General features: G+C 38.6%; 1 protein-coding gene across 9 annotated transcripts in view; it reads left to right on the top strand.

Moving 5' to 3' along the window:
- The window catches only part of chd3 (chromodomain helicase DNA binding protein 3), a 66,779-nt gene that overhangs the window by 5,924 nt on the left and 36,248 nt on the right, over positions 1-24,607 (top strand). For 5 of the 9 annotated variants that reach the window (XM_077227654.1, XM_077227650.1, XM_077227652.1 and 2 more), the window contains exons 5-29: positions 76-314; positions 1,399-1,526; positions 1,607-1,736; positions 2,377-2,552; positions 3,272-3,529; positions 4,709-4,912; positions 4,997-5,214; positions 5,315-5,446; positions 6,243-6,333; positions 9,480-9,671; positions 9,806-10,006; positions 10,214-10,351; positions 12,027-12,148; positions 12,368-12,541; positions 12,764-12,905; positions 13,141-13,272; positions 14,158-14,275; positions 17,011-17,135; positions 17,325-17,556; positions 17,751-17,920; positions 19,710-19,887; positions 21,326-21,412; positions 22,666-22,751; positions 23,172-23,305; positions 23,734-23,878. In XM_077227654.1, coding sequence (XP_077083769.1) covers positions 76-314; positions 1,399-1,526; positions 1,607-1,736; positions 2,377-2,552; positions 3,272-3,529; positions 4,709-4,912; positions 4,997-5,214; positions 5,315-5,446; positions 6,243-6,333; positions 9,480-9,671; positions 9,806-10,006; positions 10,214-10,351; positions 12,027-12,148; positions 12,368-12,541; positions 12,764-12,905; positions 13,141-13,272; positions 14,158-14,275; positions 17,011-17,135; positions 17,325-17,556; positions 17,751-17,920; positions 19,710-19,887; positions 21,326-21,412; positions 22,666-22,751; positions 23,172-23,305; positions 23,734-23,878 — 3,952 coding nt within the window. The remainder of the gene's footprint in view (positions 1-75; positions 315-1,398; positions 1,527-1,606; positions 1,737-2,376; positions 2,553-3,271; positions 3,530-4,708; positions 4,913-4,996; positions 5,215-5,314; positions 5,447-6,242; positions 6,334-9,479; positions 9,672-9,805; positions 10,007-10,213; positions 10,352-12,026; positions 12,149-12,367; positions 12,542-12,763; positions 12,906-13,140; positions 13,273-14,157; positions 14,276-17,010; positions 17,136-17,324; positions 17,557-17,750; positions 17,921-19,709; positions 19,888-21,325; positions 21,413-22,665; positions 22,752-23,171; positions 23,306-23,733; positions 23,879-24,607) is intronic. The other 4 variants (XM_077227655.1, XM_077227651.1, XM_077227653.1 and 1 more) reach the window with 1 other exon arrangement.

Here is a 24,607-nt window from a genome sequence, read left to right on the forward strand (position 1 = left end):
TTGCACCAGGGGTTTCACACATTGTAGTTCCTTTGCAGCAACATTTCTGTATTAAACATATTATATCGCCTGCAGACCCATGATTGCTAAGAAGAACCCTAAAATCCCCATGTCTAAGATGATGACCATTCTGGGGGCCAAATGGCGTGAGTTCAGCACCAATAATCCGTTCAAAGGCTCGGCCGCAGCCGTCGCTGCCGTAGCCGCCGCCGCCGCATTAGCCGTTGCTGAGCAGGTCTCGGCAGCATCAAACTCACCTGAACCCCCACCTCAGCCACCACCACTTCGCAAGGCCAAGACCAAAGAGGGCAAAGGTAAGGGGTCAGAAAGCATGGGCAGCTTTATGGGTTTCAGTACAGGTTTTGGTAATCTAAACACACAGCATTACAATTTTCTGGTTTTGTAGGATTGATAGCAATATCTTAAAAACGTTTCATCTATTTTTACATTCAGATGACCTTTGTAAAGGTAAAGTGCCCCTATTATGCTATTTTAAAGGATCCTAATTTTGTTATAGAGGTCTCTTACAATTGATTTTTCATGCATTCAAGGTAAAAAAAAAAGTTTAATTTTCTCAGAATATAGATTGCACATCACCTCATTTCTCAAAGATTCAGTCTCTCTAAACCCATCCTTTCCGAAAGCCTACTCTGCTCTGATTGGTCAGACAGCCCAGTCTGTTCTGATTGGTCAACTCTGCTCTGATTGGTCAAACAGTCCAGTCTGTTGTGATTGGTTGACCGCTTACAGCGCGTGTTGGAAACAAAATATTCATTACCATATCTGAATTTCAGCTTCGAAGGTTTTCATTGCACTTGTAATCATACAAACAGTAACGATGGTGTCACATTTTCTGTATCAATTGCTGAAAACACCGTCTTCCCGACATGAACAACACGAACCAAACTCTTCCAGTCTCAGCTACAACTACAGTGTTTGAGGGTCAAAGTAGACGTTATTCACAGACAGCCAATGAACACCATAGACTGGCATTATGCAAACAGGAAGTGAGACTGGAATTGCTGACGACTCGTTTCGGCAGTTCAGAATCGATTCTTTCTTTTAGGAGACAATAACTTTATTTGTTGTGCACTTTGATCTTAAAAACTTTGCAGACCTTTTACGTTCACAAACATTTTTATTACACACTGCATGAAAGGTAAAATTCAAAAAAGCATAATAGAGGCACTTTAAATCTCACTTATAAAACACAAATTTATTAAGATATTTAATATAATTGCATATTTAATAGCGAAATAATATTACTCTTTTATACTGCACCTTATTGAACTTGTGGCATTTTAAAAATATATATTTTTAGTTTTTTAGCGTATTCTTTTTTTATCCAGACAAAATGCTATCTAATTTTAATATTGCCCATTTATTGGTTATCGGCAGGCCCTGGCTACAAGAAACGCAGTAAGAGTCCTCGTGTCTCAGACAAGAAGAAGCCAAAACCTAAGAAAATGGCTCCTCTGCGCATTAAACTGGGAGCACTTGGTAACAAGAGGAAGAAGAGCAGTTCGGTGAGAGTTTGTGTGTGGTGCATATCCCCGTAAATGTGTGTTGGGTGCAAGGGTTGTGTTTGATTGTATGTGTAATGCAGAGTGAGGAGGTGGATGAGGACGACTCTGAGCAGGAGAACTCCAGCGTTCATAGCTCTTCAGTCCGATCTGACAGCTCGGGACGGGTCAAGAAGAACAAAAGGGGTCGTCCGGCAAAGAAGAAGAAAAAGGGTGAGACCCCCCCCCCCCCCCCATCTTTGTATTGGATCTTAAAACCCGATGCGTCTGTTTAACCCTCTGATTTAATAAATAAAGCAAAAAGCCAAAAAATCCTAATTTTTCTTCTTCTTTTTTTTGCTTTTCATACAAATTATAATCATTCCTCATCCCTGTGCTCCAAAATTATTCAAAAATGTTCACTGCAATTAGGGCTGTGTGGTATGACGGTATATATCAGGGCGACAATATAAAGATTTCGCTATATATTGCTGCATGTAAATTTATCCACGTTGCACAGTACTACTTAAAGTTATTGACACGTTAAAGTGATAAAGAAATATGCGTGAATGAAAAAAATAAAGCGTGGGACGTGCATGAGAACTCAGTGGCGTACTTATGCTGACTGACAAATGATATATAGTTATTGTGAAATAAAAATGTGTTATATCATGAAATAAGATTTTGCTCATATCGCACCCCCAATAGAGGTTTCTTAGTTTATTACCATAGAACTGTGGGTAAGTACCAATGATAGTCACCCATCGTGGTTTAGATGCACACCGATAATAAAAATTTAAAATTGCTTTAAAAATCTTCTTACTGAAGTGCACATGCTCGCTTAAATGCTGGTACCTCTCTCTTTCTTTCTCAGTGCTGGGTGATGAGGATGGCGATGGCTATGAGACTGACCATCAGGACTACTGCGAGGTGTGTCAGCAGGGAGGAGAGATCATCCTGTGTGATACCTGTCCTCGAGCGTACCACCTGGTGTGCCTTGAGCCTGAGCTGGAGAAAGCGCCCGAGGGCAAGTGGAGCTGCCCTCACTGTGTGAGTCACAGCAACCCAAACCTACAGAATCACAGATCCATTTTAAACTGAAGGACTCAGTGAAGCCAGACATCATCTGATATATTTCCCACATTTTTATAAGAGCAGATCATCAACAAACCTTCATCATATACAGTATGAGATCAAACAGGATGTTTTCAGTTTGTTATTCCTCTCTGTAGGATCTTCACATTGAGCTTTTCTAGATTTATTCCCTAGGGGAAAATAAATATGCTAAAATGTATTTGAAATACATTTATTTTATGCTAAGTATACTACGAATACATTTACATATTTATGTACCTAAATTGGAACACCTTATTTTGTAATAAACTTTATCCAGAAGTAGTGCTGTGGTCTAACTAAAGAAATACTTTTATTTTTGTAATATATAATATAATATATTTCATTGTGCTAAAGTGGAACTATTGCAAGTATACTTTAAGTACACTTTAAATATCTTGAATTTAAAGACTGATATTATACAGATATCATACTACCCTTACTTATATTAATATTAAAACACATTTTAGGCTTAATATTAAGAAATATGCATTGTGCAATAAAAGAGTGCTCCAAGTAAAGTTTAGTTATAATCTTTATATCAGTAAGTCTCAAGCGATATGTCAGTAAATATGTTAATGTATTTGTATTTACATAAATACATTTAGGTGTAGGTTATTTTCACTAGGGTTGTAATTAAAGTCTATATCTTTCAGGAGAAAGAAGGGATCCAGTGGGAAGCAAAGGAAGAAGACTTTGAGGACTTTGAAGAGGAGTGTGACGATGTCCGGGATGTGGAGGCAGGGCTGGGTGGAGAGGAAGAGGAGGATGATCACATGGAGTTCTGTCGCGTGTGTAAAGATGGAGGAGAGCTGCTGTGCTGTGACTCCTGCCCGTCATCCTATCACATTCACTGCCTGAACCCCCCACTGCCCGAGATCCCCAACGGAGAGTGGCTCTGTCCACGCTGCACTGTGAGTAATGCTCTGCCACTACACACGTGGTTCCTCAACGACTGGCAATTTTATCTCCAATGGCTTAATATTGATTTTTTTTTTGTTGTTGTATTGAAAGTGTCTTGAAAACTTTTTACAATAACTTCATCATTGATATATGCTGATTTTCAAATGTCTTTTTTTTTCCTTTCATGGAGTTTTTTTCTCTGACCCAAACATTAAACCTTAAACTACAAACTAAAACTGTGGTAGTTGAAGCATAAACCATTTAATTGTTTAATGTGGAAAAATGACTTACTACGGGATGTCCCGTAGTTGTGGAGACACCACAACAAACAATTTTGTTGTGGTGACTGACTCCTAATAAAGTTTTTTCCAAAAGTTATTATACTTGCTTACCATGGAGACAACATGTCAGGGAAGAGCATGCTTGAGATGAAATATGAGACATGTGATGTGTGAAGAAAAGAAAGAAATTCAAGGTAAATATCTCTTGTGAACAGAATATTTTTGTCATTTTCAAGCTGTAATTTTGTTAATTTATGTGTGAAATGAAATATGTATGAAATGTATATAAATTATATATGAATTTATATACAGTACTTTTATTCAGCAAGTATGCAATTCTTACATTGTTACTATTTCAAACAAATTTTATTCTTGTGAACTTTCTTCTCATCAAAGAATCCTGATGAAAAATGTATTAGTTTCCACAGAAATATTCAGCAAAAAATTTATTTATAATAATAAAAATGTTTCTTAAACATATTAGAATGATTTCTGAAGGACCATTTGACAGCGAAGGCTAAAGTAATGATTCTGAAAAATTCAGCTTTAACACTGGAAGAAATTGCATCAGTATATAAATCTAGCATTTTATGTATTCCTAATACGTACAATAAAATAATATATACAGTATATAAAGAGAAGTAAAGACTTGGGATAAACAGAGGTGTGTTAACTGAGATGGGTTTAGCTGAATTGAATTGAATTTAGATTAGATAAGTCAGTTGAGTTTTTAGATATTGATTATTGTGGTTATTGTGTGATTATTAGGTTATTGAGTTTAACTTATACTTAGGGAAAGAAGACAAGCTTGTGATTTTAATTTATATCACAATCACAAATTCATCAATGGTCAGTCTATCAGAAATTTTTAACACAATCGGCTGTTAACTTCTGTTGTCTGTTTTTTAGTGTCCACCAATCAAAGGGCGAGTGCAAAAAATTCTGCACTGGCGATGGGGTGATCCCCCACCCCCAGTTCCTGTCCCTCCACCCCCAGACGCACCCCACGATGCCCCGCCCCCTCCGCCCATGAAGGGTCGTCCAGAGAGAGAGTTCTTTGTGAAGCTGGCGGGACAGTCCTACTGGCACTGCACCTGGATCACAGAGCTACAGGTGTGAGAGTGAGACAGATGTGTGAGACAGTCATAACTGTTATGCGATGTACAGATTTTCTCTTATCCATCTGTCCTTTCTCAGCTTGAGATCTTCCACTCTGTGATGTTCCGCAACTACCAGAGGAAAACAGATATGGACGAGCCGCCCAGTCTAGACTACGGCTCTGGGGGAGAGGAGGATTCTGGGAAGAGTGAAAAGCGGAGGGCCAAAGACCCTCAATATGCCATTCTGGAGGAGAAGTACTATCGATATGGCATCAAGCCAGAATGGATGATGGTTCACAGGATAATCAATCATAGGTGTGTGATTTTTGTGTTAAACTATTATATTATACTGTATATACTAATACTTTGTACTGTCAGAAGATTAAAGTATGTGTGTATGTGTGTGTGTGCACAGCATGGATAAAAAGAGCAACTACCACTACCTGGTTAAATGGAGAGATCTGACCTATGACCAGTGCACCTGGGAGAGAGATGAGCTGGACATCCCTGAGTTTAGTGGGCACAAAACGGCGTACTGGAGACACAGGTGCAGGCATACATAGATGTTTCAGCAAACTGTCACAAGGGTTTGATTTTTCATAGGATAGTTCACCCAGAAATGAAAATTCAGTAATTTAAAGGGGCTATATGTAGAATTCAGAAACCGACTCCGGTGGCCATTAAATTAACTGCAGACAGCAACTTATTTCTCGTGCTCGCACTTGTGCACAGGTAAAATACACGGGACAAGTATATTTGAGACTATAGACTATATAGATCTGGCTATGTGACACTAGTTTGAATTAATTCCTTTTCTTTGCATTACACATTGACATTACAGTACAGAATGGCTCTTTCTGCATTATCCTGGACATTGAATATTCATTCGCTTCATGTGTCATGAATGGAAGAGAGGCTCTCGGGAGCGCAAACGTCACATCCTTTTGATTTTCCCGGCAAGTCCTTTACATAAAAATCAGTCTACAGGCTTTCATAGACAACCTAAGAAGTTGTGGAAGGTCCTTTTTTAAGTTTCGTTACAAGCTGTTCACACATTGGCAACACAGATATCCTATATATATATTTATATCCCCTTAATCATCCTCATGTTGTTTTATTATATTTATAATATTTTTATTGTATTTATTTCTTCAGTGGAACACAAAATGAGAATTTGAATAGTATGCGGATGATCCTTATTCACAATAAAGATTGACTTGTTTGCCTTTAATGTCCTACATCTGCATTGTAACCTCTTTTTAAAAAAAAAATTGTATTTTTTTCAAGAGATTATTATATTTTGAATGATGGAATAAGCAGTATTCTATTTTTTATTCTCACAGGGAGGAAGTGATGAAGGAAGACCCAGAGAAGCCAAGGAGGATGAGGAGGAGAGAGGAGAATGATGAAGCTCCAAGCACGCCTGTTAATGATGTTAGTGTCAGCCTTTTATATCAGTAGTTCTAACATTTTTTATACAAAAAAGTAAACTTTTTCCCAAAATCAAATAAGTCCAGCCTAGTCGGAATGATGATTCCCTATTTTTGTTTGAGATGGACAACGCAACCAAATACAGAAACGCACTGCAAATACTCACAACTCAACCAAATACAGAAACGCACTGCAAATACTCACAACTCAACCAAATACAGTAACGCACTGCAAATACTCGCAATTCAGCCAAATACAGAAACACGCTGCAAACACTCACAACTCAACCAAATACAGAAACGCACTGCAAATACTCACAATTCAGCCAAATACAGAAACATGCTTCAAAGACTCACAACTCAACCAAATACAGAAACACGCTGCAAATACTCACAACTCAACTAAATACAGAAACGCACTGCAAATACTCTCAACTCAACCAAATACAGAAACACGCTTCAAATACTCACAATTCAGCCAAATACAGAAACACGCTTCAAATACTCTCAACTCAACCAAATACAGAAACACACAGCAAATACTAACAACTCAACCAAATATATAAAAACACTTTTCAAATACTCACAATTCAGCCAAATACAGAAACACGCTCCAAATACTCTCAACTCAACCAAATACAGAAACGCACTGCAAATACTCACAACTCAACCAAATACAGAAACACGCTTCAAATACTCACAATTCAGCCAAATACAGAAACACGCTTCAAATACTCTCAACTCAACCAAATACAGAAACGCACTGCAAATACTCACAACTCAACCAAATATAGAAACACGCTTCAAATACTCACAATTCAGCCAAATACAGAAACACGCTTCAAATACTCTCAACTCAACCAAATACAGAAACGCACTGCAAATACTCACAACTCAACCAAATACAGAAACGCACTGCAAATACTCACAACTCAACCAAATACAGAAACGCACTGCAAATACTCGCAATTCAGCCAAATACAGAAACACGCTGTAAATACTCACAACTCAACCAAATACAGAAACACGCTGCAAATACTCACAACTCAACTAAATACAGAAACGCACTGCAAATACTCTCAACTCAACCAAATACAGAAACACGCTTCAAATACTCACAATTCAGCCAAATACAGAAACATGCTTCAAAGACTCACAACTCAACCAAATACAGAAACACGCTGCAAATACTCACAACTCAACTAAATACAGAAACGCACTGCAAATACTCTCAACTCAACCAAATACAGAAACACGCTGCAAATACTCACAACTCAACCAAATACAAAAACGCACCGCAAATACTCACAACTCAACCAAATACAGAAACGGACTGCAAATACTCTAAATTCAACCAAATACAGAAACGCACTGCAAATCCTCACAACTCAACCAAATACAGAAACACGCACTGCAAATACTCTCAACTCAACCAAATACAGAAACGCACTGCAAATACTCTCAACTCAACCAAATACAGAAACACGCTGCAAATACTCACAACTCAACCAAATACAGAAACGCACCGCAAATACTCACAACTCAACCAAATACAGAAACGCACTGCAAATACTCACAATTCAGCCAAATACAGAAACACGCTTCAAATACTCACAACTCAACCAAATACAGAAATGCGCTGCAAATACTCAAAACTCAACCAAATACAGAAACGCACTGCAAATACTCACAACGCAACCAATTACAGAAACATGCTGCAAATACTCACAACTCAACCAAATACAGAAACACGCTTTAAATACTCACAACTCAACCAAATACAGAAACGCACCGCAAATACTCACAACTCAACCAAATACAGAAACGCACTGCAAATACTCACAATTCAGCCAAATACAGAAACACGCTTCAAATACTCACAACTCAACCAAATACAGAAATGCGCTGCAAATACTCAAAACTCAACCAAATACAGAAACGCACTGCAAATACTCACAACGCAACCAATTACAGAAACATGCTGCAAATACTCACAACTCAACCAAATACAGAAACACGCTTTAAATACTCACAACTCAACCAAATACAGAAACACGCTGCAAATACTCTCAACTCAACCAATTACAGAAACATGCTGCAAATACTCACAACTCAACCAAATACAGAAACACGGTGCAAATACTCACAACTCAACCAAATACAGAAACACGGTGCAAATACTCACAACTCAACCAAATACAGAAACGCACTGCAAATACTCACAATTCAGCCAAATACAGAAACACGCTTCAAATACTCACAACTCAACCAAATACAGAAACACGCTGCAAATACTCTCAACTCAACCAATTACAGAAACATGCTGCAAATACTCACAACATAACCAACTACAGAAACACGCTGAAAATACTCACAACTCAACCAAATACAGAAACACGGTGCAAATACTCTCAACTCAACCAAATACAGAAATGCGCTGCAAATACTCAAAACTCAACCAAATACAGAAACGCACTGCAAATACTCACAACGCAACCAATTACAGAAACATGCTGCAAATACTCACAACTCAACCAAATACAGAAACACGCTGCAAATACTCTCAACTCAACCAATTACAGAAACACGCTTTAAATACTCACAACTCAACCAAATACAGAAACACGGTGCAAATACTCTCAACTCAACCAAATACAGAAATGCGCTGCAAATACTCACAACTCAACCAAATACAGAAACAGGCTGAAAAGTATACACAAAGCACACACAATCAGGATGGTAAAATTAACAAAAAACTCACCTTTCAGGTCAGCGACAACACCACTGACGAATAGATATAGAACAATAAGTATGTCCCAGCCAGGTTCGTCACTTGTAGGGTCCCTATTAAATATTTTTTTTGTGGTCTGTGCTATTTGCAGTGCTTTTCTGTATTTGCGGCGCATGTGTTATCAAACTGATGAAGATGATTTCATCATTTGCTGGTGTTTTTTCTATTTGCATGTGTTTTCTTCAGTTGCAGCACATTAAGCTCTCTCGGCCACTAAAATTTTAACCTCCTCTGATGTTATTATTTTGTCAAATCTGCTTTCTAGCAGTCCTTAGTGCATTAAAGATTTTGAGGCGTGTAGGACCACCCTTTCTTTCTGTCTTTTCTCACCACTTCTCTGCCCATCTCTCTTCTTTCAGCCCACAATCAAGTATGAAGAGCAGCCAGACTTTGTGACAGAGACAGGAGGGACACTGCACCTCTACCAGCTGGAGGGGCTGAACTGGCTGCGCTTCTCCTGGGCTCAGGGCACCGACACCATCCTGGCTGATGAAATGGGTTTGGGCAAGACCATCCAGACCATTGTCTTCCTCTACTCACTGTTTAAAGAGGTCTGTGCGGGTCAGGTTACAAAATTATATGTTAAATGATGAGTAAACTCTTGAATTTCACACTATTTTTCTCCTTCCCATCCTGTTTCTCTCTGTCCATTCTTCCTTATCACTGGGTTTATTTCTTTCACCAGGGTCACACTAAAGGGCCATTCCTGGTGAGTGCACCGCTCTCCACAATCATTAACTGGGAGAGGGAGTTTGAGATGTGGGCTCCCGACTTCTATGTTGTCACCTACACCGGAGACAAGGACAGCAGGGCCATCATCCGCGAGAACGAGTTCACTTTCGACGACACAGCGATGAATCGAGGAAAGAAAGCCTTCAAATTACGGGTGAGGAGATGAGCGCTGAAAAGAACGTGTTTGTTGGTGATTGGAAAGGTGAAATGCAAAGATGGACAGTGTGAGGAGGAAAATGAAGAGAAGTTAAATGGTTAAAGGAGAGTAGCCATAGTATGGAGAGAAAGGATGTAATTTGGTTATGTAAGAAACATACAAAAAATGACTTTTACTGTAACCATTCTTTTCACTTCCCTCCAGAGAGAAGCGCCCATTAAGTTCCATGTGTTGTTGACGTCCTATGAGCTTGTGACTATAGACCAGAACGTTCTCAAGTCCATTGAATGGGCCTGTCTTGTAGTGGATGAAGCCCACCGTCTCAAAAACAACCAGTCCAAGGTATACTCACTTCATGGGTTTGTCCCGTTTTCTGTCCAGGATTTATTCGGTTTGTGTGTGTGTGTTTGTGACAGAGAGAGAGAGTGTGTGGGAGATTTAATTTTCTAATTTAATACAGGAAAGGAAATTACTTTTTGGATTCTTTGCAACACAGCAGATTGAGGATGACAGAAATAAACCAGCGCCTTTATAAACGGTCATAATAATGCCATTACGCATTTTCATTCAGCAAGTCATTATCTAAGTTTAAAAAATCATAGAGGGGACAAAAATTTGGATGTCAGATGTTATTTTGGAGTGCTTTTTTGAGTAGTTTTAAATTATTTTTTTGTATTCATTGTGTGTGCGCAAGTAACATTTAACAAATGAATGAAATTTATGTGTTGGCAAAGCTATATTTTCAGTGTCACATGATCTTTCAGCAATCATTTTAATTTGTTGCTCAAGTTAAATTTCTCAATGTTGAAAACAGTGCTTCTTATATTTTTATTTATTTGATGACTAGAAATTCAAATTAACATTTATTTTAAAGAGGCTATATGTAGAACTCTGAAACCCTAGTTATTAGCGACACCGGTGGCCATTAAGTGAACTGCAGCCAGCAACTTATTTCTCATGCTCACACTCGTGCACGCGTAATGTACAAGAGATTAAATGTGATTCAAGGCCCTGATACACTCACGGCGAAGTTCTTTTTCGTTCTTTGCTTCGAAGTAAAACGAAGTTGTAAATATCTTTGCTGTGATATACTGTTAACGAAAATCCAGACGCTGCTGAGAGCGACTTAAGATGAATATGTAAATATGTGCTGCTCAATTTTCTCTCAATAACAACATAAACACAACAAAAATGACAGTTGTGAGAAAAGACAGTTGATCATAGTGATGTGGATCTGTTTGCACCAGCTCTGCAATTCACTGGTATAATTTCGACAGATGAGGTCATTAAAATTACATTGTTATGATAGTTTGATTATATAGATCTGGCTATGTGAGACTATGTTTGAATTAATCTCTTTTCTTTGCATGGCACCTTGACATTACAGTACAGAATGGCCCTTTCTGTATTATCCTGAACATTGTATAAGCATTCGCTTCATGTGTCATTGAACGGAAAGGGAGACTCTCGGAAGTGATTTTGATTTTCCCGGCAAAAACATCCTTAGTCCTTCACATAAAAATCAGTCTACAGGCTTTCATAGACAACCTCTCGGTTTTTTAAGTTTTATTACAAGCTGTTCGCACATTGACAAAAACAAAGCGATGAAAATTCGTACATATAGCCCCTTTAAATTTGTAACAATGTGAAAATCTTGATCAATTTGATCAAGAGTCCTCATTAAATAACAGTATTAATTACTTTAAAAAACCCACACTTTTGAACGGTAGTATATATACATTGTGGATTATCTACACATACAAAAAAATGCATTACGAAAAACAAATTCATACTAATTCTACTCCTATTTGTACACTTTTGCACAGAGATGTAAAATGTTTTGTCATTGGCAAGTTGTGCTTATCTTGGTTTCATACTAAATTATTAGTGATGCACCTTGTGCTTATCTTGGTTTCATACTAAATTATTAGTGATTCACCTTGTATGTTTCCAGTTGAGAGAAGTATGTTTTGTGTGTGTGTTTTATTAACTGAAGTCTTTTGTTGTGGTGTGTTAGTTCTTCAGGAGACTGAATGACTACAAGATAGACCACAAGCTGCTGCTAACGGGAACGCCACTCCAGAATAACCTGGAAGAACTTTTCCACCTGCTCAACTTCCTGACGCCCAACCGCTTCAAGTACCACAAAACAAACAAAAGCACTCTTATCCACTCTAGACCATAAAAGTGGCCCAACAAAGTATTTGGACAGTAAAAAAATGTAATGTATCTAATGCGATGATATACTTTTTTTTAGTTTATCTGAAGTGTCCAGACATTTTCTTGGGGTCCACTGTATGTACACTGTATCAACACAACTCTAAATGATTTCACTCTCACTTTGTTTCTGTCCCTCAGCAATCTAGAGGGTTTTCTAGAGGAATTTGCAGACATCTCTAAAGAGGACCAGATAAAGAAACTGCACGACCTGCTCGGCCCACACATGCTCCGGAGACTCAAAGCTGACGTGTTTAAGAACATGCCAGCCAAAACTGAGCTGATCGTCCGAGTGGAGCTCAGCCCCATGCAGAAGTGAGACATCAATATCCGTTTGCATGCTGAATTTATTCATACATCTCAAGATAATTAGCTAAAGTAATGAAATCAGTTCATTTGTTTAAATAAACATGTTTCTTTTTATGCATGCCAACCTTAAACATTCAAAACAAAAAATAAATAGTCGATATATAGAGTTATGTGTAGGTGGACATTTGTTTTTTCATATGTTTTTGTGCGTACCCTGTGTGTGAACAGAAAATACTACAAGTTCATTCTGACGCGTAACTTTGAGGCGCTGAATTCTAAGGGAGGAGGGAACCAGGTGTCTCTGCTCAACATTATGATGGACCTAAAAAAGTGCTGCAACCACCCCTACCTCTTCCCCGTCGCTTCTGCCGTAAGAACATACGCTGTACTTCTGACAGCTACATGAAAACTTTTTGAATTTGGAACATTTGGATGGGTTTTTGGCTCTTTTGGACCTATCCTAACTTGTGTAATGTGAAATACTGCCACCTGCTGTCAGAAAAATGGGTTAAAATGCTGTTAAAATGCTGTGTTTACTGTTTGTCAGGGGTTTTTGTTCAGCATATATGTATCATAGGCTGTTTTGTTGTGTTTGTGTGTTACAGGAAGCTCCCAAAACACCAAGTGGAGCGTATGAAGGTGTCGGTCTCACTAAGGCCTCTGGGAAACTCACGCTGCTGCAGAAAATGCTCAGAAAACTGAAAGAACAAGGCCACCGAGTGCTGGTGTTCTCTCAGGTACAAACGCAAATGTTATAAATACACATTCACACTGCCTGTTATTTATGCCGGCTACAGACTGTGTGATTTGGGCAATCCTATAAGATCATTACAGATCACACTGTACGACATGGATCTAATAAACTTGGGTACGACGTGTAGAATGTACGATGATGATGACACCTATTGAATCGTAGGCTACGACGCAAGTTAGTATAGAAGAATAAAACGTCATCAGCATGTGCTAGGGGCGAACAAATAGAGCAAGATGAATGGCATTTCGGCAATCGTGGTTATTATGTACGCTGAAAAAAAAGAAAAGGAAGCAAAAGAGGAGAATATGGACACGGTCATATCTAGGGAAAAGAGGCCAACTTGTTGCATATTTATTGGCTAGTCAGTAGAAGTTGAGATTATCATTTTAAAGTTCTGACACTTGTCAGAAAATTATTGCAAGCTATGTTCGATCGCAAGACCTTGACAACAGCCGTCTTTGAACCTCTCTCACTCTACGGCATAGGATCACCGTTTAGGGGCCAAGACTGCAGAAATCACCATGATTGGTCAACTTTCGTCTGACAGCCCAAAATTGTACAATGTGTACCAGGCATTACACATGCCACATAAGAAGCTGCTGTATTTGCATGGACTATCAAATTGTGGTATCTTTAGTGCCCCCAGGTGGTACACAGAGGAAACTCTAGAAATGTAAAATGCTAAAAATATTACAAAATATAATGTTTTTTAAATTGTATTTACCATGTTTTATTTCTATTCAAATTGTATACAGCTTTGTGTTTCTAATTATTGCCGTCTAATATGGAGCCCACGGTAGCCACTTGGATGGTATTTGCTCTGAAAATTTTGATTGGATCATGCTTACATACTCCGTTTCCTCCTTAGATGACCAAGATGCTGGATTTGCTGGAGGATTTCTTGGATTATGAGGGTTATAAATATGAGCGAATTGATGGGGGCGTTACTGGAGCTCTCCGACAGGAAGCCATCGACAGATTCAACGGTAACAGCAGTTCACCATATATATATGTTGAGAATATTTCTGTAGTGCGTTTTGGATACAGCTAGAGAATTAGCTACAGCAGTGATCCTGTGGTGTTTTCAGGTGATGAAACAAAATTGCAATAACATAAAATAAGAATATATATATATATGAAGTTAATATGATTTTGTCTGAAACAGAGTTTCTGCAGGCCTTAAAAAGGTCTTAAATCAGTGCAGTACATATTAAATTCATAAAGGCATGATATGTTACATGCATTGCAATATATTTATATCCTGTTTTACGATACAAATATCTAATCCCCTCAATTTATTCCTTACATTTTCTTAACTTGGTCTTAAAAGGGTCTTTAAAAAGTCTTACCTTCATAAAACCCGCTGAAACCCTGTATGACTGTCGACAAGCTGTGCCCTACTTTTAACACGTTTAGTATATGCACTAAAGAGAGAGCAGCAAAAACTGATTTGATTAAGAAACGGGTGAGATATTATTCTGTTGGCCCTCAGAATATGTGAGTGCCTTCTAATGCTAGATTGCATCAAGCTTTAAGAGCAGTCTACTTTGAACTCAAAAAAATTGGATTCAGCTCTTATGATATCAATAATGAAACTAGTTTGACAGAGCTGTTGTGAGCACTTCTAGAAAAATGGGAAAAAGTGTAAGAGATTAGCTACATTGCCTCAAAATTTTAAATACATTTGGTATTTTTGGTATTTGGTATATATTTGGTATATATTGAACAAAGATGGTCTGAAATGTTTGAGAAACACTGAGCCAGAGGTTTGGTTTGGTTTTAATAGCTATTATGTCAGTGTGAAGTCATCTTTACTCCCCCCTCTCTCTCTCCTCTCTTCCCAGTCCAAATGTTGATGATAAATGTGTGTTTGGTGAATTTAGAGAGACTATTTTTCTGTTTGTAAGACTCAATCCATTCTTTGAGCTATTGAGTCAGTTGTTTTTCAGATGTGGAGAAAAGTTTATGCAAATCCTGAATGCCTTATCTTAAAATGGCAGTTGATTTATTTAATTGTTGGGTAAGCAAAACAATAGGACAAAATGACTTGAGAACGGACATATTCCTCTGTATAAAGCGTTTGTAAAGTCTGGAATCGTTGTTGAATTTGAATGTTCCAGAGTATCGAAAGATATATAAACATTTGAACAACAGTGGTGCTATAATTATATTTTGTATTGTGTTGATGGGAGAATTTATTTTGGTAATTTGTGGCGTTGAGGTTGATTGAATGTGTTTTATTGAGGTTTGTGTTATTTGTTATGATGACTTTTTGGGTGGCCAAAGTGTATGACAAAAATCTTAGCCTATCACGCTATGAATATTTCTGCAACATGTTTTGGGAATTTTTTATAATCCAATCGCTCAACAGAAGTTGCACCGCTTTTGATCCTCTTCTTAACTTGTTTGGGCCAAATCTTGTTGCATAGTTACGTGCATCCTGTCATCGTTTAAACTGCCCTGTCAATCATCTTGTCACAGTTAAAATCCTCCACATTAAATTCAATTTGCCTACCGTTTCAGAGAGAAATATAGTAGCCCGTTGATCTTCCAGTCGTGGGTCTTTCCTGCTGATAACTCTCCTCATGTGTTTTCAATTTGCATAATGATGCATTTAAAAGTACATGACCAAACGTATCTTTACAAAAGTTCACGATGCTGTTGCATATGAAATATAATGTAGATAACATTGAATACATACATTTTCTTCAGGTTAGATAATGATAATTAAGCACTCAAACCCCTTTATCTAAACCTCTCTACTTAACCGTTGGACTCGCACATACCATAGTTAGCACTTTAGTTAACACCATTTTTTAACACTTTTTATTTGTGTTTGTAGTTCTAATCGAATCATTGCCCAACATGCAATATTAGTCGTTAGAGTCTGCATGGTTCTGCACTTCGGATCCTAACCGGTAAAAATACACCATCCGGCTATCTTTGGAATACTCATTTCAACATATTACGATTTGGGACACACTAATTCTAATTTCGAATACTATTAGGACAGGTAGTATGTGAATTGGGACGCAGCAATACAAACTGTGAAGAGCAGGGAGGCGAGAGGACTAGAATTGGGAACCCCTGAGGTACACTATATACGTTATAGTATAGGTATATAGATAATGCATTACAGTAAACTCTGTCAGAGCGCTACATATGGCAATTTATCTGTTCAATAAAATACCTTACTAAATTGAGTGATAAAAACATCATCTCCGTGTCGCTTTTACAACATTTCAAATCCCTCAGTTTTTCTCGCCATCTCCGAAAAGCCAAGTCAATGTTGATTCTTGTTTTATTACGAGCTCTGTCTCGTTCTCTTTTTGCCGTTTTCGCTTTCTCCTCTGTTCGGCGTTTGTTTTAAATGGGTTTATTCCCGGAGGTTTGAGATTTAGCTGCTCCATGTCAACCTTTCTCACTCGTTGTGAAACTAAACTTCTGTCACACACACCAGACCAGACTTCTCTCTATTTACGGATATGACGAGACACGCACGGGCGAGTGACGCATATACGCAATTTCCCTCGAAAACCATCTCGACAGGTCTAAAATATAAACACTTATAGGCTTACCATAGTGAATCAGGGGAAGACAAAAAACAAAAAAAAACGTTTTGGAAGAATTATTGATGATTTATTGACTAAAGTTTGGTAACTTTGTGTACATTTTGTAACTTTAAATATCTGCATCAAATCTCTCGCTGTCTGTCTTACAGCTCCTGGAGCGTGTCAGTTTTGTTTTCTTCTCTCTACACGTGCGGGTGGTCTGGGCATCAACTTGGCCACTGCGGACACAGTCGTCATCTTTGACTCTGACTGGAATCCCCACAATGACATTCAGGTAAGTCAGATATTCACTTAACTTGTGTCACACTTGACGGTTTTGTTCCGCTATTTTCTTTGTCATGTAGTGTTCCATCTAGTGGACAGGGAAACTCATAATAGCGTGAGGTTTCAAAGCTAAACATATTTTATTAAGCTTAATGTAGCAGTTTTCTAAGTCGTCTCGAATATAACCTCTTTTTCTCAGGCCTTCAGTCGAGCTCACCGCATTGGTCAGGCCAATAAAGTGATGATTTACCGGTTTGTGACCCGGGCTTCAGTCGAGGAACGAATCACTCAGGTGGCCAAAAGGAAGATGATGCTCACACACTTGGTGGTGCGGCCCGGTCTGGGCTCAAAAGCTGGATCTATGTCTAAGCAAGAGCTGGACGACATCCTCAAGTTTGGCACTGAGGAGCTTTTCAAGGATGAGATTGAGGGTGGGATTGATGAGATAAATCAGTTGATGTGTAGAATTTAATGAACCTACGTATCAACAAATTAATTTTATGAAAAAACTCACTCTGTACTCAAAACTGCTCTGTAACTCATGATTGTGCCCAACATCTCCGCTCTGAATGACCAAAAAACACTTTGTTATACGGAAGGTTCACCTGTGTGTTCGTTTTTTCAGCAGGGGACAATAAGGATGATGATGGCAGTGTAATTCACTACGACAGCGCCGCCATCGAGCGTCTGCTAGACCGCAGCCAGGACGCCACAGATGACTCTGACATGCAGAACATGAACGAGTATCTGAGCTCCTTCAAGGTGGCCCAGTACAATGTCAGAGAAGATGACAAGGTGGGAGACCTCTTTGAGCAGTATCAAAGAGTGGGACTGATAAAGTGCCCCTATTACACTTTTTTTAATTTTACCTTTCATGCGGTGTGTAATATCGCTGTTTGTGAATGTAAAATATCAGCAGAGTTTTTTTCTCCTAAAGTTATTGTCTCCTAAAAGAAAGAATCGATTCTGAACTGCTGAAACGAGTCGTCAGTAATTCCAGTCTCACTTCCTGTTACAAACCTACGTAACAACGTAATACATTTGCATGATGCCAGTCTATGGTGTTCATTGGCTGCCTGTGAACAACATCTACTTTGAGCCTCAAACACTGCAGTTGTAGCTGAGGCTGGAGTTTGATGCACTTCAAAAGAACTAGGACTTGCCTAATTCCATGCTGGAATTGATACTTAAAAAACCAATGGTGTCATTCATATCACTGTGTATCAAGCGCTGAGGAAGATCCGGAGCTGAAACTCAGATTTCCGTTTTGTATCCAACACACGCTGTAAGTGGTTGACCAACCACAACAGACTGGAGCGTCTGACCAATCAGAGCAGAGCAGGCACTCAGAAAGGAGGGGTTTAGAGAGACTGAACCGTTTCAGACTCTTTAAGAAATTAGGTTATGTGCAATGTATATTATGAGAAACTCTTACCGACCTCAAATTTTGAATGGTAGTTTAAGACCTTGTTTCCACCAAAGTATTTTTTCCACAGGCTAGCGTATTTTTCCAATTGTTTTCAATGGGGATGCCGCATTTTTAGGCACTGAGCGTCTATTTCTCTTTTTTACCGGTCGCTGAGAGTTGAAAAATTTTCAACTTTGTCCGTGTCATAGCAAGCAAAGCGTCTCAGCTGAACAAACGCTGAAGTGCTCTCAATCGTCCACAGCCAGGTGTTTTCAGCCGGAGGCTTGCAATTTTCAGCTGGCTAAAAACGCTTTGTGGACACATGGCCTAGGATTAGATGTAAATGAGACAATTTTTGACATACGGTAGGAGTATACAGTTATAAAAGTATTGTGGATAGCAAATCGCTGATTCAATTCTTTGCAAGAACTGAATGAGAAATGTTTGAGTTCTTTTGATATCTTTGACTTTTGATTGCAGATTTTGGCAATAAGACTGTGTTGAGATCTCTTTTACAACTCTAGTGGATATTGGAGATTATTGGAGCTCTTTTTTTCAAGAGAAACATGTGAAAAGCAGGAGTCTTTGGGCCTGACTTACTAAACGGGGCGAATTAGCATGAGAGCGTAATTCTATCAAAGCGCAGATTGGAGTGTAAAGTTCTGCGTGTGATCTACTGACGATGTGCAAATAAAAAAAAAAAAACACAGCAGATAATTTCCATAATGACCAACGCAATCTACCAAGAGCAGCACAAATTTGCGCCTGGTTTAAGACATGCTTTTATTTGGGCATTAAATAATGGCGCAAATACCAGTAAATTGACTAGCGCAAACCTTAAATGATTGATTTAAATACTCTCCTCCCATAAATTTTGCGTCTTAAAAGAGAAGAGAAACTCCTACAAATGCATATGCAATAAGGTCAGCCACAAAAATAACCCTGTCCACGCCTTTTAAGCGCTAATGTTTCACTGCGTGTCTTTAGTAAATACTGACAATAGTTTTTTAACGCCAAAAGATGCTTTGCGCTGATGTAAGCTGTTAGTAAATCTGGCCCTTGGTCTCTATTTGCTCGCCATTAAATCTTATTGGTCTCCATGAGAAACAAACACAAAAATTGAAATAAACAACTAAAGAAAATATTAAGGCGATCTCACTTGAATTGTGTCTCCAGATAGAAGAGATCGAGAGAGAGATCATTAAGCAGGAAGAGAACGTGGATCCTGATTACTGGGAGAAACTCTTGAGGCATCACTACGAACAGCAGCAGGAAGATCTGGCCCGCAATCTTGGCAAAGGAAAGAGAGTCCGCAAACAGGTCAACTACAATGACGCAGCTCAGGAGGACCAAGGTACAATCCATCACTTCCTACAGATTGAATTTCAATAATGTCTTAGAGTTTCGTATGTCACATTTGACTTCAGTAGCCATGTTTCCATCAACCTATTTTTATGCACATTTTGGGATATCGCATCAAAACCACTGGTTGGAAACGCCAAGATGCACATAAATTCTTAAAATGCGAATAAAAAACTTATTATAGAGGTGTATATACTTTTTATCTGATAAGAATAGATTCATTTAATCTATGATGGAAACACATTTAATACATAAATAAAATCCTTTGATGCACATCAAAAAACGTATGGACCAATTTCATCGCACAGCATCTCAAATATTGGTTTCATCATTCTGAAATGCCTCAGCTAAAGTCTGTCATCAGAAGGATTTGGTTTAATTCCCTCCCAGAAGCGTCTCACATGATTGCGTTCACAAAGATAACAAGAAAACATGATAATTTGATTAGTAACCCAGAAATTCTGAAATATTTCTAATATTTTATGTCCGTCATGGTTTAAAGTGGATTTTGAATCCTGGATTTTCCGTGTGGTCTAAGACTTTTGGACCCCACTGTATTCTAATTAGTCCATTCTTCTTGCCTTTTATTACGATAAACCATGTTTATGCTTGTCATATAAGTGCAGCATATTATCTCTTTTAAATCTCCGAAATTACATCTTGTAGCAGTTTCATTCTCGGCATGTGGTTTACTACTTTACTTTTGATTGAGTGGGAAAGAAAAATTATATCCCACACACTGCTGCTTTGGTCAGGTTAGAACAGCCACATGCAGTTGACTCAAAAACAGCTACTTCCACAACACCCAGGGGATGCCGAAGTGTGGCAGCTTTTCATTTATGTGTCAAAAAGAGACAAACAAAATGGTCTGGAAAAAGACAAATAATAGAAGGTTTTCTCCAGAACTGAACAATATAAAATTTATGGTTTCGCAGTGGCGCTTATGGCTGCATAATTACAGTGATAACTAAGATAAACTGTAAGTACACATACTTTTCTTTGTGTATCCAAGCATCCTGACTTGCAAGGTTGTAATGTTGCAGCATACCCTCTGCAGAATATATTACAAATGCAATCCACTGGCTTTTTTTAAAATTCGAGAGTTGCCTGTGCTTCACTAATTGACTTTTGTGGGTTTTCATTTTTTGTTTAAGCAGCCCTTTGTTTTCCTGTAGGTTTAAATCATTCTCGTTGACAGTGGAATTTGAATAGAATGTGTGTGGATGGTTAGATAAGTGGAGATACAGAACATTTAGTCACAAAAGAGCCAAATCTGGAATAATCACATCTGTCTGTTTTTTTTTTTTGGTTGGTCTTTATTTGAGGATTCTGGTGCATGGAAATTGTTTGACCTCTGCTGAACACACTCTGTACTATGGTTTGAATTTAGTGTTCATTACTGACGTGCTCTTTTCTATATGCTGTTGCAGAGTGGCATGCTGATATTTCAGATAACCAATCCGAATACTCTGTGGGCTCAGAGGAGGAAGATGAGGACTTTGATGAGAGACCTGAGGGTGAGAACACGCACTCTTACTGTCCATTCCCACATTGTTGATGGACTCGATCTACTCCATCTATGTTTTGATCATCGTTCTGAATCCGATCTACATGTAGTCTTTGACAAAAACGTGATTTTCTCACAGGGAACAATGGAAACAGAAAAAACACTTCAAAATAACAATTCAAATACCAAAAACCAAGAAACTCAAAACTAGTGAACAGGTAACAGGTAGGGGTTGAACGACTTATTGATTGCAGATTTTTGAAAATGTATGTGATGAAGGTCAAGTCGACGTCAACTAGTCGCTGATTACGTCATTAATGAACAAATAAGCCTGAAGCTCGAGCTGAGACTGAACGCGGGTTGCCTTGTGCACAGCTATGGCAATATGACACAGCGCTGCCCACAGTATTAGGTCACTTAAACTGAACCTTTTTGAAAACTCCTGCCAGGGTGAAGATTGTCTAAAACTCCGGTTACAGAGTTGTCGTGTAGCCGGTGAAACCGGAGATTTTGACTTGTGACGTCGGAGTACATGCTGTTATCTCCTTTGCTTGACGTTAGATTGTGCGCCGCTATCTCCTTAGTTTACATTCGGCCTGTCTGTGCAATGGTGGACGTAGTCAAAATATTGCTGCTAATAACTGTGCTAACAGGGCTTATAACATGTATACAGATACATGGACAGTTCTTCCATTATATTGCGGAATAGAGGCATCAGAATGCAATACTATGATGGTCACTTTTTTTTTAAACAAAGGAGGAAAAACTCAAATACTCGTGTACGTGTGGACTAGGTCTAAGAAATATATGCTATATATTCGGAGCTATACACAATTTGGACGGTCAAGAATTTTAGATCAGATTCCAATCGGATATACAAGTAATCGGATTTGGACTGACCGTGTTAACATAGCCTTAGATACAACCTAGCTTAATTGCAGTGAGTTTGCACATACAAGTTCCACTCACAAATGTATAAATCTAGTTATAACTACTACACCCCACCCCTATACATCTTTTGGCACCTTTTAGACTTTGATTAATTTTTTTTGTCCATTTGTGTTCCTTTTGGTACTGTATTGGTACATCTTGTGGTTTTGTCAGGTTTTGCTATTCTTCTGGAGGCATATTCACAGTTTATGTATTGCAGCTGTTCAGGATAATGTATCCTTCCTGTGCTGTAACCCTGTTTCCTGATGCTGGCTCAGTGAGATGGACATGTTGAACTGATATCTTGGCTGACTCTCCTCTCCCCCCGTCCAGGTCGCAGACAGTCACGCAGGCAGCTCAGAAACGAAAAGGATAAACCACTTCCACCCCTGTTAGCCAGAGTGGGTGGCAACATTGAGGTATCACTTATTTGTTTTTTGTCTAGTTTTTACTTTATTTGTCCGTTTGTTTTGACCCAACTATTGCAAATGGCCATATAAAGAAATCCTTGAGCTTAGTGTAAAATCAACATAAGCCCATTGGTCACAGTTTAATGTGGATAATAGTGTATTTTCCCTGTGTTTGCTTATCTATTTGGTCAGTATATACAGCGTTTCTGGATGTGCGCCACTCATAATTAAATTGACTGACACACAGCTGGAGATAACTGGGCTAAATCTTTTCCAGTTTTGAGAATTGTCCAGTAATGTTTCATGATGGCAATAAATTCATGTCTGTTTTTATGAGGTTAATATAAGGTCTGATTAGATTAAAACAATTTATATAAATGTTGAATCTGCTGTCTTCTGTTTAGTCGTGTGTCTTTGTGTGTTGGTCAGGTATTGGGCTTTAACACGCGTCAGAGAAAAGCCTTCCTGAATGCCGTCATGCGATGGGGGATGCCCGCTCAGGACGCCTTCACCTGCCAATGGCTCGTGCGAGACCTCCGTGGCAAGAGCGAGAAAGAGTTCAAGTAGGACTTTCTTTACCAGTAGATGTGTTTGGAATATGTAATTATCAAGTGTAGCGTCAGTTCTGGCAGGTCACGTTAGTCAAGTTCGCATCAGCTGATCCACGTCTACCTATAGGAATACGACGCCTATCACTGTATTCATAGGACCTGTTTCTCAGGACCTTATTACCCTCCTCCATCCCCAACTCCTCCTCTCGTCCAGGAAGGATTTGGCATTCGGATTCCCCTTGAATCAAGATAAATTCTATAATTATCTTATCCATGCTAGGCTGCATGGATGTGCCCAGTACAGAACCATACCGCCAATCAAAACTGTGTGCTAATTGTCAATCGTGACGACAGTGGTCCTGACAGAATGACATGTAAACTTCAGACTTGGGTTCTGCTAAGGGAACGTCTTTTTTTTCCTTTCTTTGTTTCTCTGGCAGGGCGTACGTATCTCTCTTCATGAGGCACCTCTGTGAGCCGGTGGCTGACGGTTCGGAGACGTTCGCTGACGGTGTCCCGCGTGAGGGGCTCTGCAGGCAGCCGGTTCTCACGCGTATTGGGGTCATGTCTCTGGTTAAGAAAAAGGTCAGTGTGGGTCTGCTGCATTTCAGTGCCAATGAGCTCTGGATGGATCGTGATGGTTGACTAGTTGATTAAAATATATGATATTATTATATACTCGTGTTGGGGCGATACTCCTCATCGTTAAAGATCGCCGATACGCGCTATTATCGTGGGGCTTTTTTACTTTGGCATATTCGCTCATTTATTTGATCATAAATTTGCTTGTTTATTTAATCATTTATTTAATTTTGTTATTTCTGGAGATAACGCGTGTGAAATGTAAATTTTTGTCCATCATTTTGAGAGCAAATGTGAAGTTGGTGATGAAGAAACATTGCAATATTGGAAATATTTCAGTTTTAAACTTTGGGTGTAAATCGGACAGCAAGCGATACGTTATTTACCGATACCTCAATACCATTCCTTGCCATTGTCGCCTTTTTCCACATTGGTTGCTATTGGCTTGGCTTGCTTAGTTGGGGACATTAAATTTAACATTTTATTTAATATTCAACAATAATATTGATCTGCCTGCATGGAAGCTATCATACAAGAACTGAACTGAACTGAACTGAACGATGACATCAAGGTTTACTCCTGAGCGGCTATATATATATATATATATATTATATAAATGAACTAAATTAATAACTTTTTTAAAAACAAAAATGAAACATCACTGGACTTACTTAAACTGGACTGTGACGCTATTTTCTTCCGGAAACAAACTTTTTTGCATTATTTTCCTGT

The sequence above is a fragment of the Siphateles boraxobius genome, unplaced genomic scaffold (genome assembly GCF_051911475.1).
Source record: "Siphateles boraxobius isolate OS27281-9 unplaced genomic scaffold, OSU_SipBor_1 130, whole genome shotgun sequence".
Taxonomy (NCBI): Eukaryota; Metazoa; Chordata; class Actinopteri; order Cypriniformes; family Leuciscidae; genus Siphateles; species Siphateles boraxobius.